The 14281-nt window shown below is 39.7% G+C and overlaps 1 protein-coding gene across 8 annotated transcripts in view; it reads left to right on the top strand.

The window, feature by feature from the left end:
• Positions 1–865: 865 nt before the first annotated feature.
• Positions 866–14281, top strand: part of EPS15 (epidermal growth factor receptor pathway substrate 15) — a 139758-nt gene continuing 126342 nt past the window's right edge. For 3 of the 8 annotated variants that reach the window (XM_070786545.1, XM_070786548.1, XM_070786550.1), the window contains exon 1: positions 866–1042. In XM_070786545.1, the coding sequence (XP_070642646.1) occupies positions 1010–1042 (33 nt within the window). In that variant the 5' untranslated portion in view covers positions 866–1009. Of the gene's footprint in view, positions 1043–1252; positions 1389–14281 lie in introns of those variants that run through there. The other 5 variants (XM_070786552.1, XM_070786544.1, XM_070786543.1 and 2 more) reach the window with 5 other exon arrangements.

Consider the following 14281-nt stretch of genomic DNA (forward strand, 5'->3'; position numbering starts at 1 on the left):
TAACTCTTTGTGACCTCATGGACTGCAGCATGCCAGGCTTCCCTGTCCATCACCATCTCTTGGAGTTTGCTCAAACTCATGTCCATTGAGTCAGTGATGCCATTCAATTAAATCTTCTCTGTCCTCCCCTTCTCCTCCTGCCTTCAATCTTTCCCAGCATCAGGGTCTTTTCTAATGAGTGGGTTCCTCACATCAGGGGGCCAACCTATTGGAGCTTCAGCTTCAGCATCAGTCCTTCCAATGAATATTCAGGGTTGATTTCCTCTGGGATTGACTGGTTTGATCTCCTTGGGGTCCAAGGGACTCTCAAGAGTCTTCTCCAACACCACAGTTTGAAAGCATCAATTCTTCAGGTGCTCACCCTAATAGAAGATGGTTAAATGAAAAGTTTTGGAGTCACACTTGGATTCTAACCCACCAGCTATCTGATCAGTTGTAGGCCCTTACATATGACACTTATTTGTGTTTCAGTTTCATTTGTACAACTTATTTATGTCTCAGTTCCTTCATTTACACAATTTAAAAATAAAAGCGTCCAACACAGATTCTGGCATATAAAAAGTACCGTTATTATTTCCTATCATTATCTCATTTAATCCTCGCAAGCAACTTGGACTTTGGATATAGTTCTTCCCATTTTTCAGAAGCAGAGGCTTAGCGTGGGTAGGTGATCCGCTAAAGTTCTCAGGACAATCTGGAGTTGCCTCTGCCTCCACAGCCCGTCCGCCTTAATTACTTGTCCGCGCCGGGTTTTCTCAGGAGGCCCCGGGGCAGGCTCCGGTCCAGCAGCAAAAACTCCGGCGCCAGGATTTGGGTGTCTCCGAGGCCTGTGCCGGGCGGGCGGGGCCAGGCGAGGCGGGGTGGACGAGAGGAGGGAAGTTGTCGAAGTTAGGGGAGACGCCCGCCAGCCCGCCCGGGCCTCGCCTCCGGCCGCTCCCTCCGCCTCCTCCCCGCCCCGAGCCCCCGTCTGCCCGTCCTTCCTTCCCCTCCCGTGCATGATGGAAACACCATGGCTGCGGCGGCCCAGCTCTCCCTGACACAGGTAACGCCGCCCGCCGGTCCGCCGGGCTCGGCCGGCCGGTGTCCCCGGCCCCCTCCCCCACCGCCCTATAGTTCACCGACCCGAGCAGTTTCTCTCCGCCCCGGGCGGGGCGGCCGATACTGAGAGCGCGCGCGCGCGCCTGTGAATGTGAGTCTGTGAGTGTGACTGCGGGAGGACGCCATCCTGAGCCGGTACCTCCGCCACTATCGCCCCGGCCCCGCCCCACGCGGCGCCCCCTCCTCCCGACCCCTCCGTGCCCCAGTCCCGCCGGATGGGAGCCCGACCCTCTCCTGTCCGCCTTCACCCACCCGGGAAGTTTCCTCCTTCCAGGCCAGACGCACCCCAGGTGAGCTCCTGTTGAGCTCGTGCGGTTCAGTCTCACCGCCGGGTCAGCCCTCGCCCCGCACGAGGCTCACCCTCGGGACAGGCAGCGTCACCTTCCCGAGCCAGGCGCTCAGGGCCCCCTCCCAGCCAGGCTTTTTCCTCGCTAAACCGGCCTTTTCCCACTGGAGTCCGACGAAAGCCCTCCCTTTCCCAGCAGTTTCCTCCAGTCAGCCTGTCTTCCAAATAAGTCTCATCCTCCCCGAGCGCGTTCTTACCCCGCTAGCCCCTTCCTGGCTTCAGCCTCTTCTGCTGATCAGGTTTCCTGCTGGGTGAGATCCCTCGATTCAGTCTTTCCCTCCTCAGTTCTGCTACCACTCCTACCGGGTAGGCTCTCTATCGCTGTCCTTGGGGATAGCAAGGAAACATCCTTTCACAGGTGTGATGGTTCCGCCCGTCTTGGTGCTGGGAAGGACCAAAGAGATCACTCGTCCTGGGGGAACCTTCACCAAAACCTGTGTGCTCTGTTCTGTCTTGCCTTTCTGCTTCCTTCAGAGTCAGTCCTCGTGCTTCCCAGAAAACCGCTCAGCATCAATCATCCTGGGAACCTTGTTCCTCCCTCTCCGTTGGGGAAACCAATTACAATCTTCCGGTGATGTCCTGGATGGAGAGAGGTGGTACGCCTGTTAGTCCCTTGGCGCTTCTCAGACCATATCTCACCCTAACCTCACCTTCTCAGCCTGTTCTCTCCAGAACCGGTGGCCACGGACTTTCCCGTTGGGGCCCACGCCAGCCTTCCTGCCTGCCCTGTCGTATCTCCCTGCCACCTTGTATTCTTGGCCTGGATATCTCAGGGTTTCTGAGGCAAAACATTGGGATAGGTTATACATTTGGGCTGGAAAGTTTTCTGTTTGAGGAGGAAGAGACTTTGGGGGTGTTTTGCCTAGCATTCTAGGATAAACTTGAGTGAAAAATGTTCCCCTCAGTAACCAGGAATCACATAAACATGTGCCTTAGGTAAAGTAAGTAACTTCAGCTTGTAGGAATTTTCAGCTTCGTAAGTGCGAGGTCTGTTAGTTCCCAGTGTATTTAGTCTTGCTTATCCTATTTTGACAAGCAGATAAATGGGGAAGGAGACTTAGAATGTGGTGATTTAGTCTTGGTAGTGAATCTCTTTGGAAGGGTCCTCCTGAAACTCAAACTTGAGGAATAGCAACATTGACTCATGGGTGTTCAGTCTTTAACAGTCTGGTTAGTGATATGCATTAAACAAGATCCTGTTGGCAAGCTGTTGCTCTTCCGCTCTGCTGGCCAATTCCAGCGAGAGTTCTCCCCTCTTGAAGATTTTGTTCTCCTGAGAACTTCTACAGATTTGCTTCTTAGTTGTGTGCGTACTTTATTTTCTTCCTGGGTAAGGCTATGTTTTTAGTCTCTATTTACTGTCATTCATCTCTGAATATTTTCTTCCGGCTCTTGTCAGTGTTATAGACAGTTAAATAATTTAAATGTGTTCTTGTGGTTATATATTTAAATATTAACATGTACACAGAGTAAATACTGAATCAGGAGTATTATCGTTCAGTGTTTCACATATGAGAGAACAAACATTGATGGTTCATTTATATTGAATATATAGATAAGTCAAGTTAGAACATTTTGATTTTAAGATGTTTTTTGGTCGCTAAGTTGTGTCCCACTGTATTACAACCCCGTGGATTGTTAGCTGGCCAGACTACTCTGTCTATGGGATTTCCCAGGCAAGAAAAATGGAGCGGGTTGCCATTTCCTTCTCCAGAGGATCCTCCCCACCCAGGGATCAAACCTTCATCTCCTGCAGTGACAGGCAGGTTCTTTATCTTTGAGCCACCAGGGAAGCCCTTTAAGACATTAGGAAGCAATAAGATGAATTGTAAAGGCACTGGAAAGAGAACATTCCCAAGTGTTTAAATACCTAATGTGCCTCCTTGTTATTTTAAAACTTGGCTGATTTGTGTTTTTAAATTGAATTTTTAACTGCTTAAGGCAAATAAACTGAGATAACAGTGCAGCCTGGTTTCATATTCATTATTGATCTGTTTATGTCACCATCATCCCCTCACAACACACTCAGACGTAGGCATACTCAGGTGAGATCCTACATGGCAGGGACATCTTTCATCTCCCTCAGCGCATATCTGGAAGAAAGTTATTAATAATATTTGTCTTATGAATGACTGAAAATTCTGAATAACTCTGGGACAGTTACAAAGATTAAACAGATGCTGAAGTTAGTTTCTGCCCCTGGTTATTAAATAATAATAGTTTTGGAGTAGATTGAGTCATTCAGCCAGTATTTGTTAAGTACCTATTATGTGCCCTGCTCTATGCTGGAATTGTCTTGAGTAGAATTTTTGGCCTCTATCAATTAAGCAAAACTGACAGTTGGGAAAAATACCTGAAAACTAGGTTAATTTTCTCGTTCCTCTTCTGCCTGCCTGCCAGCAAACCCTCCAATTCCCCAACCACCAAGATAAATTATCTAAATTATCATAGTCTAGCTTCTAGACAGGATAGAATGCTAGAATAGTAAAATGTTAGTTTCAGTCCCAGCTCTGCGGGGAGATAACTGTGTGTCATTGAGTTAAATCTCCAGGCCTCAGTTTTCTTAGCTTTAATATTCATCCAACAAATATGTACTGACCATTTATTATGTACTAGGATTTATTCTAGGTGCTGAGGATATACTTATGAACAAGATAGATGACAATTCTTGGCACTCAGAGACAGAAGAAAGCATGGAGCTTAATTCTAGAGAGTTGGAGAGTTTGAATTAGCTGATCTAAAGACCTTTCCAAAGAACATTTTTTTATAGATCACATTCTGTGATTTGGAGATCTAGTGGTGACTTTCCTAAGGGTACATTAGTGCTTTATAGCCTTCGTGTTTTCTGATTTCAGTTTTCTTTACCAGGTGTTCTATTTTCTTTCTGGCAATAAGAAGTAAAACTTGAATGAGAAAGATGTTGTGATTTTTGCTTATGGTAGTAGATGACCAAAAGATATTAATACTTCCTCTTTTTAAACTTTGCTGATTGCTCATTTCTTCTTTAAGTCTGCATCTCTACTAATAATAATACTGTTAACTTCCCTTTGTTACTATATGCTAAGTATTTTACTTCACTTAACCTAACACTCCATTTTACAAATGAGGGAAATAATTTACATAAATTAGTAAGTAAGATCTAAGATTTGATCCAAAGTCTGTAGGACTTCAAAAGCTGTCTACTATACTTCTCTGTAGACTAGATGGTTGGCATATCCATTGCTCCCTTGTATTTTTTAATTTTCTTTTTCAGTATTTGCCTTGTTTTCCTAGTTAGGTACTAAACTTCAAAAGTATGGAAGCAATGTCCTTTGCCTCTGAATCTCTAGTTACCTTTCATGGTATCTTGATAACACAACTGTGGATACACAAGTAGTGCTTTTGATGATGAGAAAGGTTTTATTTTGTTGAAAGATGGCATAATGGGAGTATTTTAAATAATACTCTGTCAGTTCAGCTCTATGCTGAAGTTTTCTTGTTTTACTTTAGCAAGGATTTTTTTTTTAATACTAAAAAGAGCATTTAGAATGGGACTTAAAACAGTCTTAATATATAGTCAAAAACAATAAGCTATAAGGATACTTTTTAATGCTTTTTTAAGATTGCAAGAGTGATATAACTGCATTATAGAAAATTTGAAAATTGGAGGGGAAAAAAATCTCCCATAATTTCAGTTTTGGGTATTTATTTTCAATTTCATTTAAAAAGTAGGCAAAGGTATTAATATGTGTATCCCCTTTGTGGTCTGGTATAACAGTCATGATGGTAAATTATAAGGTAGAGTGTGAAAATTACAACATGTTCTCAGAAACAGAAAATAAGTATTTATTCAGTATGACTTATTATTTGAGTTCGTACTATGGGAAAGGCACAATAATGATACTTTTGTCCAGTATACTCAGAAAATCTTTGCTTCCCTGGGCAATATCTAACAGTTTTCAAAAATGGCTTGGAATGTTCAGCATTTGGGAGGAGCTGTCATAGTTAAAATTAATTAGGAACAGTTGGCTTGTCCAATAGAGTGTCTCCTAGGAATAACCTGAGTGTATTTTTTTGTTTTCACTGTTTGTAGACAGAACAATAATAACAGACTAAATGTTGTAGAAAAAGATTGAGCATCTTTATTTAATAACAAATCATAGTTCTGATTTCCCTTTCACTAATAGTCTAATTTAAGGTCTCAATTTAGGGTGTTTTAGTTGCTCTTCAAAGGGCATGGTGACCTACTCCAGTATTCTTGCCTGGAGAATCCCCATGGACAGAGGATCCTGGAGGGGTAGAATCCATGGGGTTGCAGAGAGTAGGACACGACTGAGCGACTAAGCACAGCACTTGCTCTTCAAAGAATTATAAACAGTTATATGCTTCTTTGTTTTGTGAATTTTAGATTTAATAAATCTAAAATTGGAGCTGTGGAAGCCAAAATTAGGAAGATGTCTTGAGAGAGAGAAAGAGTGGGAGAGGAAGGGAGGGAGGGAGGGAGGGGAGGGAAAATATCCATTGATCGAGATCTGAATAATTTGGAGAATTGGTGGAAATAAATGAAAAATTAATTCAGACAGAGTTCATTAGGTAAATGCATATATAGGAATTTCATTTTAAAGTAGTTGAACTCTCATCACCAAGATAAAATATAATTATCTTCATTAAAAATTACGTTTATTAGGAGCTTTTAATCTGAGGGATGTTGTAATGTGAATGCTGTTTTACAGTAAAGTAGAAACATTTTATTTAGATAAATCTACTTAAGCATACATAGAAAAAAGGCTGGAAGAAAAAAAACCCAAAATTTATGATAGCATGGTTATAATTTTTACTTATTTTCAATAGTAAGCATGAATTTCTTCTGTAATCAGCTGATTTAACATTTCTATATGATAATGTTTTTGAAAACTTACCCTTTTACATTGATACCTGTATTATATATAATATTAATTACAACTATAGTTTAATTAAAAAATAGCTAAATATGAAGTAAAAATGTGTGTTCTAAGATAGCATCTGCATTTACATTCTATCTTAAACATTCCCATCTTCGGGTTTAGAGAAATTGACTAGAAGAATGATAATTATTATTATTATAGTTGGTTTGGAGAATTCAGTTAGAAGACTAATTTATAATTTTGTATGTTGCTTTATAATTTATGAAGCAATTTATGCTCTCATTTGATCTTCATAATAACTAATAAGCAAGGCTGTTATTATCATTATTTCAAGCTGGAGAATACCAAGGCTCATAATTTGTGACTTAAGTATTATAGTCAGTAAATGAAAGAACCAGAATAAAGTTCTGTTTAAAAAAAAACAACTCAGGGACTTCCTTGGTGGTCCAGTGGTTAAGAATCTGCCTTGCAGTGCTGGGAATGTGGGTTCAATCCCTGGTCTGGGAACTGAGAAAACACATGTTGTAAAGCTGCTAAGCTCATGGGCTGCAGCTGTGGAGCCTGTGTGCTCTGGAGTCCATGTGCCTGTGCACCACAACCATTGAAGCCTACGTGCTCTGGAGCCCAAGTGCTGCAACTAGAGAGTCTTTGCACCACAACAAAAGATCTCGCATGATGCAACTAAGGCCCAGTGCAGGAAACAAAAAAACCCCTCACACATACCAGTGAAAAGCTCCATCATGCTCTTGGCCCTCTCCTGCTGTTCCTTGTGTGTGTTTCCAGCAATAGTGTGTGCTAAGTTGCTTCAGTCGTGTCCAAATCTTTGTGACCCCATGGACTTTAGCCTGCCAGGTTCTTTTGTCCGTGGGATTCTCCATCCAAGAATACTGGAGTGGATTGCCGTGCCCTCCTCCTGGGGATCTTCCCAACCCAAGATTCGAACCCGTATCTCTTACATCTCCTGCACTGACAGGCGGGTTCTTTACCACTAGCACCACCTGGGAAGCCCCAATACTGTGTGATATGTATGCAAATGTGTATGTGTGTGTGTGTTCTACACCCATGTCTAAGATATATGATATATAGTGTATATGTATATTTCTTTTGAATAAGCTGCATATTTTGTGGCTTATTATTATTTTTAGCTTAATTTATCTAGGAGATTGTTCTATATAAGCACATACAGATTCCCTCATTATTTCTAAAATTTGAGAGTATTCCTTGATATGAGTATACCCTGGTGGCTCAGATGGTAAAACATCTGCCTACAATGCAGGAGACATGGGTTCAATCCCTGGGTTGGGAAGATCTCCTGGAGAAGGAAATGGCAACCCACTCCAGTATTCTTGCCTGGAAAACCCCATGGACGGAGGAGCCTGGTAGGCTGAAGTCCATGGGGTTGCAAAGAGTTGGACATGACTGAGTGACTTCACTTTCACTTTCCTTAACTAGCCACTTAATGATGGACTTCTGTATTGTTTCTAACCTTTTGTTATTATAATACAGACAGTGCTGCAGGGAATATTGTTTTACACATCTTCATACACGTGTTCAGTTCAGTCGCTCAGTCGTGTCCGAGTCTTTGCAACCCCATGAACCGCAGCACGCCAGGCCTCCCTGTCCATCACCTACTCGTGGTGTCCACCCAAACCTATGTCCATTGAGTCGGTGATGCCATCCAACCATCTCATCCCCTGTCATCCCCTTCTCCTGCCCTCAGTCTTTCCCAACATCAGGGTCTTTTCCAATGAGTCAGCTCTTTGCATCAGGTGGCCAAAGTATTGGAGTTTCAGCTTCAGCATCAGTCCTTCCAATGAACACCCAGGACTGATCTCCTTTAGGATGGACTGGTTGGATCTCCTTGCAGTCCAAGGGACTTTCAAGACTCTTCTCCAAAACCACAGTTCAAAAGCAACAGTTCTTTGGTGCTCAGCTTTCTTTAGAGTCCAACTCTCACATCCATACATAACTACTGGAGTAGCCTTGACTAGACAGACCTTTGTTGGCAAAGTAATGTCTCTGCTTTTTAATATGCTGTCTAGTTTGGTCATAACTTTCCTTCCAAGGAGTAGGCATCTTTTAGTTTCATGGCTGCAGTCACCATCTGCATTGATTTTGGAGCCCAGAAAAATAAAGTCAGCCACTGTTTCCACAGTTTCCCCATCTATTTGCCACGAAGTGATGAGACTGGATGCCATGATCTTAGTTTTCTGAATGCTGAGCTTTAAGCCAACTTTTTCACTCTCCTCTTTCACTTTCATCAAGAGGCTCTTTAGTTCTTCACTTTGTGCCATAAGGGTGGTGTCATCTGCATATCTGAGGGTTATATTTCTCCCGGCAATCTTGATTCCAGTTTGTGCTTCTTCCAGCCCTGTGTCACATGATGTACTCTGCATGTAAGTGTGTATGTGCATTAATTTTTAGTAGGTATAATTTAGGGCTAAGAGATATTTTTAATTTGGATAGATACTGCTAATTCACATTCAGAAAGTTTATACTAGCAACAGTGTTTGTGCTTTTCCCCCATCAACATAGTATATTATCGGATTTTGATTGTTGTTAATCTGGTATATAATAATGATATCTGTTGAAAGTTGGCCTCATGTACTGTGCTGCTGTATCACAAAAATGTGAGCTTTTTAATACTTTGTATGAAAGTAAGATAGAAGTGAGGTATAAGAAGCTTTGTAATATAAATAATACTTTAACAAATCACCTGTTTAATTAAGAAATAGTGGTTGGTACTGCAGAGCTACAGTAATCAAAACAGTATGGTACTGGCACAAAAACAGGCACATAGATCAATGGCACAGAATAGAGAGCCCAGAAATAAACCTGTGCATTTATGGTCAATTGATCTGTGACAAAGGAGGCAAGAATATACAGTGGATAAAGACAACCCTTTCAATAAATGGTGCTGGGAAAACTGGACAGCTACATGTAAAAGAATGAAACTAAAACATTCTCTAACATCATATACAAAAACTCAAAGTGATTAAATACATATGGGATTAAAGACCTATATGTAAGACCTAAAACCATAGGCACCTAGAGGAAAACATAGGCAGAACACTCTTTGACATAAATCATAGCAATGCTTTTTAAAAATCCATCTCCTAAAGCAAAGGAAATAAAAGCAAAAATAAACAAATGGACCTAATTAATGTAAAAGCTTTTGCACAGCAAAGAAAAACATCAACAAAAAACAAAAAGCCTACTGAGTGTGAAAAGGCAAATAATGACTGATAAGGTGTTAATATACAAATATTTAGACAGCTTATACAACTCAACGTCTGAAAACCAAACAACCTGATTAAAAAATAGGCAGAAGAACTGAATAGACGTTTTTCAAGAAGGACATGCATCTGGCCAATAGGCACATGAAAAGATGCTCAGTATTGCTAATCATAAGGGAAAGGGAAATCAGAATCATAATGAGATCACTCACCTGTCAAAATGACTGTCTTTAAGAAGAACACAAACGAATGGTGAGGATGTGGAGAAAAGGGAACCCTTGTACACTGTTGGTGAGGATGTAAATTGATGTCGCCATGGTGGAAGATAGTATGGAGGTCTCACAAAAAACTAAAAATAACACTACCATGTGACCCAGCAATTCCACTCCTGTGCATATAGCCAAAAAAACAAAACAAAATACTAATTTTGAAAGATACACGCACCCAGTGTTAATAGTAGCATTATTTACAGTTGTCAAGATACAGAAGCAACCTAATTGTCCATCAACAGGTGAATGGATTAAGAAGATGTGGTGTATATGTGTTTATGTTAATACAATGGAAATGCTGCTGCTGCTGCTGCTAAGTCACTTCAGTTGTGTCCGACTCTGTGCGACCGCATAGACAGCAGCCCACCAGGCTCCCCCGTCTCTGGGATTCTCCAGGCAAGAACACTGGAGTGGGTTGCCATTTCCTTCTCCAATAATGGAAATGCTACTCAGCCCTAAAAAAAAATGACATTTTGCTATTTGTAGAAAGGTGGATGGACTTGAGTATTATGCCAAGAGAAATAAGAGAAAAACAAATACTATGTGATAGCATTTACACGTGGAATCTAAAAAAATTTACCAAACTAGTAAATATATATAGTAAACAAACTAGTAAATATATAGAAAATATAACGAACTATTAAATCCCCATGGACAGAGGAGCCTGGGGGGCTACAGTCCATGGGGTCGCAGAGAAATGGACACAACTGAGTGACTAAGCACAGCACGGTAAATATAAAAGAAGCAGAGTCACAGATGTAAAAATGAAACTAGTGGTCACCAGTGAGGAGAGGAAAGGGGGAAAGGCAATATAGTTGTAGGGGATTAAGAGGAACAAACTATTATGTATTAATATAAAATACGCTACAAGAATATATAACATGGGTAATATAGCCAATATTCTGTAAATGGAGTGTAACCTTTAAAAATTGTGAATCAGTATATTGTTCACCTTAACTGATATAATATTCTACACCAGCTACAGTTCAATTAAAAAAAAAAAAAAGAAAGGTTGGAGGTCTTTTAAAAACTTAAAAGCACAACTATGCAAAGAAAGGTAAGCCTCACTTCCTCTTTAGACTGGGAATTTCGTAATGGGTATTTAGCAGTACCAGGAGTTTCCCATCTGAGATAATCAAGCTGCTTATTTCTTGTTATGTCTTCCATGAAAATTTGGCCAAGAACATACTTTTGGGGAGAAGGCTTCTATATTATAATACTTTGGTTTTTTAAAGATCATGGTTTCTCAGCGTTGGCACTGTTGACATTTTGGGCCTGTTAATTCCACGGTGTGGAGGGGAGCCTGTCTTCTGCATTGTGGGATGTTTTGCATCCTTATCCACAAGATGCTGGTAGCACTGTTCCCAGCTGGGGCAATCAAAAATATTTCCAGACATTGCCAGATATTTCCTGGGGGATGAAATTGCTTCAATTTTGAGAATCACTGATTGAAATATACTTTTTAAAGTTAGTGATCCACTCAGTCATTTGGGAGTTAGAGAAGTATATGTGTTCTTGGGACAGGGACAGAGGGAATGGTTTATCTTTATACTTTAATTCCTAAATCTGCCACGAGCCCTGAATGCCTAATTGTGCATGGATACTGAACTTAAAAAACTTAAATGATAAAACAATTGAAAATTGTGAACTTAATTTTATGTGTGATTTCACTGCCTTTCTTATTGTGGTTTTACTTTAATTGGTGAACAATTCTGTCTAGTGGGCTAAATATTAATGCTAAGACCTTGGAAGGAAAACATTCTTAATGCTGCCATTGAGAAGGAAGAAGACTGATGTTGCTTAAACTCCTAATAAGCTAGTATGCACTTTTAGATGATTTACATATATTATTTCATTTAATATTCACAACCTTTCTACAAGTAGAAATTAGTCTTCTGTATTATTTACTCAGGTTGTGTTGTAAGTGGTAGACTTGAGATTCAAATCTGGGCACATCTGATCTAAAGCACATTTGCTATATGCTGCTTCCTGTAAACAGCCATTGACAATATTTCAGGCAAATTTTAGGGATAAAAATGAACATTCACACGATATTACATTCCTATCTTGTTATGTAAAAGGAACAAATTATTCAGAGTGGAATTTGTGTGTGTGCGTTTGTGTGTGTGTGTGTGTGTGTGAGAGAGAGAGAGAGAGAGAGCAAGCGAACAGAGAAAGAGGTCAATTTGGGGATAATAGTTCAGTTCAGTTCATTCACTCTGTCATGTCCGACTCTTTGTGACTCTAGTAATATCTAATACTTACTTAACACTTACGATTTGTCAGGTATGATTTTTCAGTAATCCTTAAAACCTGATAAACAGATCATCCTTATTATTCCTGTTTTATAAAGAGAAAACTTAGGCACAGAGGTGAAGTAACTTGTTCAAGATTAAGCTAGTGCTAAGTGGTAGAGCCAATGTTATAACTTAGGCAGTGTAAACAACTCATAAATTGAATGAGTCTGTATTTCTGAGTGCAAAATAGCTCTGACAGAACTATTTATAGTGCCGTTCCTTGGTTATAACTGAACATATGTTCTAGGCTGCAACATCTTATGTAAAAATCAACTTTTTGTTAAATGGACCACATCTCTAGAAAGTGATTGTACCAAGTTATAGTGAAGGGTTTTTGTAAACATGATAGAATGTAGTTTTACATTTTGCAACCTCTAGGAATTTATTACTTACGAAACCTAAGCTTATCTAGGTTAGTGTATGTCATGCCAGTATTTACTTTTAAGCTAATATTCTCTTGAATGTGGTAATTTGGACTTGGAATTCCTTCAGTATCTTATTACTGAAGATCATACTGTATATCAGAGAAGATTTTCCCTAAAAAACAGACTATTTATTAAGAAAAACTTAAAGAACTGCTATGTGTAGGGATTTCTGATGCTCCAGATTTGAACATTGTCGAGGGCTAGGGTGAAATACTGGGAGATCTTGGACTTTGCAATCAGAATGTCTTAGGTTTTAAGTCTTTTGTTTGACTCTGTAACAAGTTTATTAGTCTCTTTCTTTTTTAGCTTATAAAATGGTGAATAAACTTAATCTGTAGGATTTGTTGTGATGAGTATGTGAAATAGTGGTTATAAATGTCTGGGATTAGTTTAAATGGTGGTAGCTATTAATAACAACAATAACTATTACTACTGCCATCTCTACCCAAATACTTAAAACAGCTAGATTTTATTATAGGGCTGTTAATTTTTATGAAATGTTACACTTTATTAGAATTTTCATAAATCACTGATACCAGGGATTATTGGTAACTTCATTCCCATCTTATATTCACTAGGTACAACATAGTTATATCATTATGCATATATTAAAAATATGAAGATTACATGCACTAAAGGTGCTTCCCTTATTGCCATTCCACCTCTTTTATTTCAGAAGACATTTGTTGAATGCCTCCTGTGTCCCCGCTATGTTAGGCCTTGGACATACAAAGAGACTAAGACCTAGATTCATGCACTGAAGTACCTTTTAGTCTTCTAGGGAGATAAACATTGACTCTTGGGTGATGAGTACTGTGATGCAGGATAATAGAAGAAAGAAAGGCAGGGTGCTGTGGAGTATCCTGTGATTATAATGGAATTTTTTGGTGGTAATTTAGTTCTTAAATTTTTCATTGTTTTACAGTGCTCAAGGTTGATACTATGGGTGACATTTTAAACTGTAATTAAAAGGACAACATAAAATCATAGGAGTATTTGATCCAAGTTAAACAGTATTTTGGTGCATTGGGTCCACATTGTGGGATATCATATCTGTTTTCTTAGAATTTATTCTCTGCTTTCTGTCTGTAATAAAGCAAGAATTTTTAACCTAGAGCACAAGACATTAGGCAGGGGTTTCAAGGATAGGCTCAAAGAATCTTTGATCCTTTCTAAAATAGTATGTAAAATAATGAGTATCACAATTCAGATAGTGGGAAAGGCACTAAGTACAAGACCAAATTGGATTTGAATTCTCCCTCTGCCACTTACGCTCTCTTGTCATGGGTGACCAAGACAAGTTATTTAAACTCTTTGACTTCCTTTTTCTTATGTATGATGTATACACATTGTTGCAGTGTAAGAATCATTGAATAAATAGCAGTGATGTTTTTAGAATCCGCTTGCTAGTTTCTACAAAGAACTGTTTTGGAATTCTCATAGAGATTGAGTTGACTTTATGATTAGTGGGAATGTTGCTGTTTTAACAGTGTTAACCCTTCTGAATCCATAAACATGGAACTTTCTTGAACTCAGCTGTTAGTTCTAATAGTTCTTTAGTAGATAGCTTGGGATTGTTTTTAATACTAGAGCACGTTATCTGTGAATAGCGATAGTTTTACTTCTTCTTTTTCCAATCTGATGTCTTTTATTTATTTATTGTTCTTGTGTAATTTCCCTGGCTAGAATCTCTAATACAGTGTTGGATAGAAGTGTTGAGAATGGAC

This window comes from Bos indicus, chromosome 3, assembly GCF_029378745.1.
Source record: "Bos indicus isolate NIAB-ARS_2022 breed Sahiwal x Tharparkar chromosome 3, NIAB-ARS_B.indTharparkar_mat_pri_1.0, whole genome shotgun sequence".
Classification (NCBI taxonomy): domain Eukaryota; kingdom Metazoa; phylum Chordata; class Mammalia; order Artiodactyla; family Bovidae; genus Bos; species Bos indicus.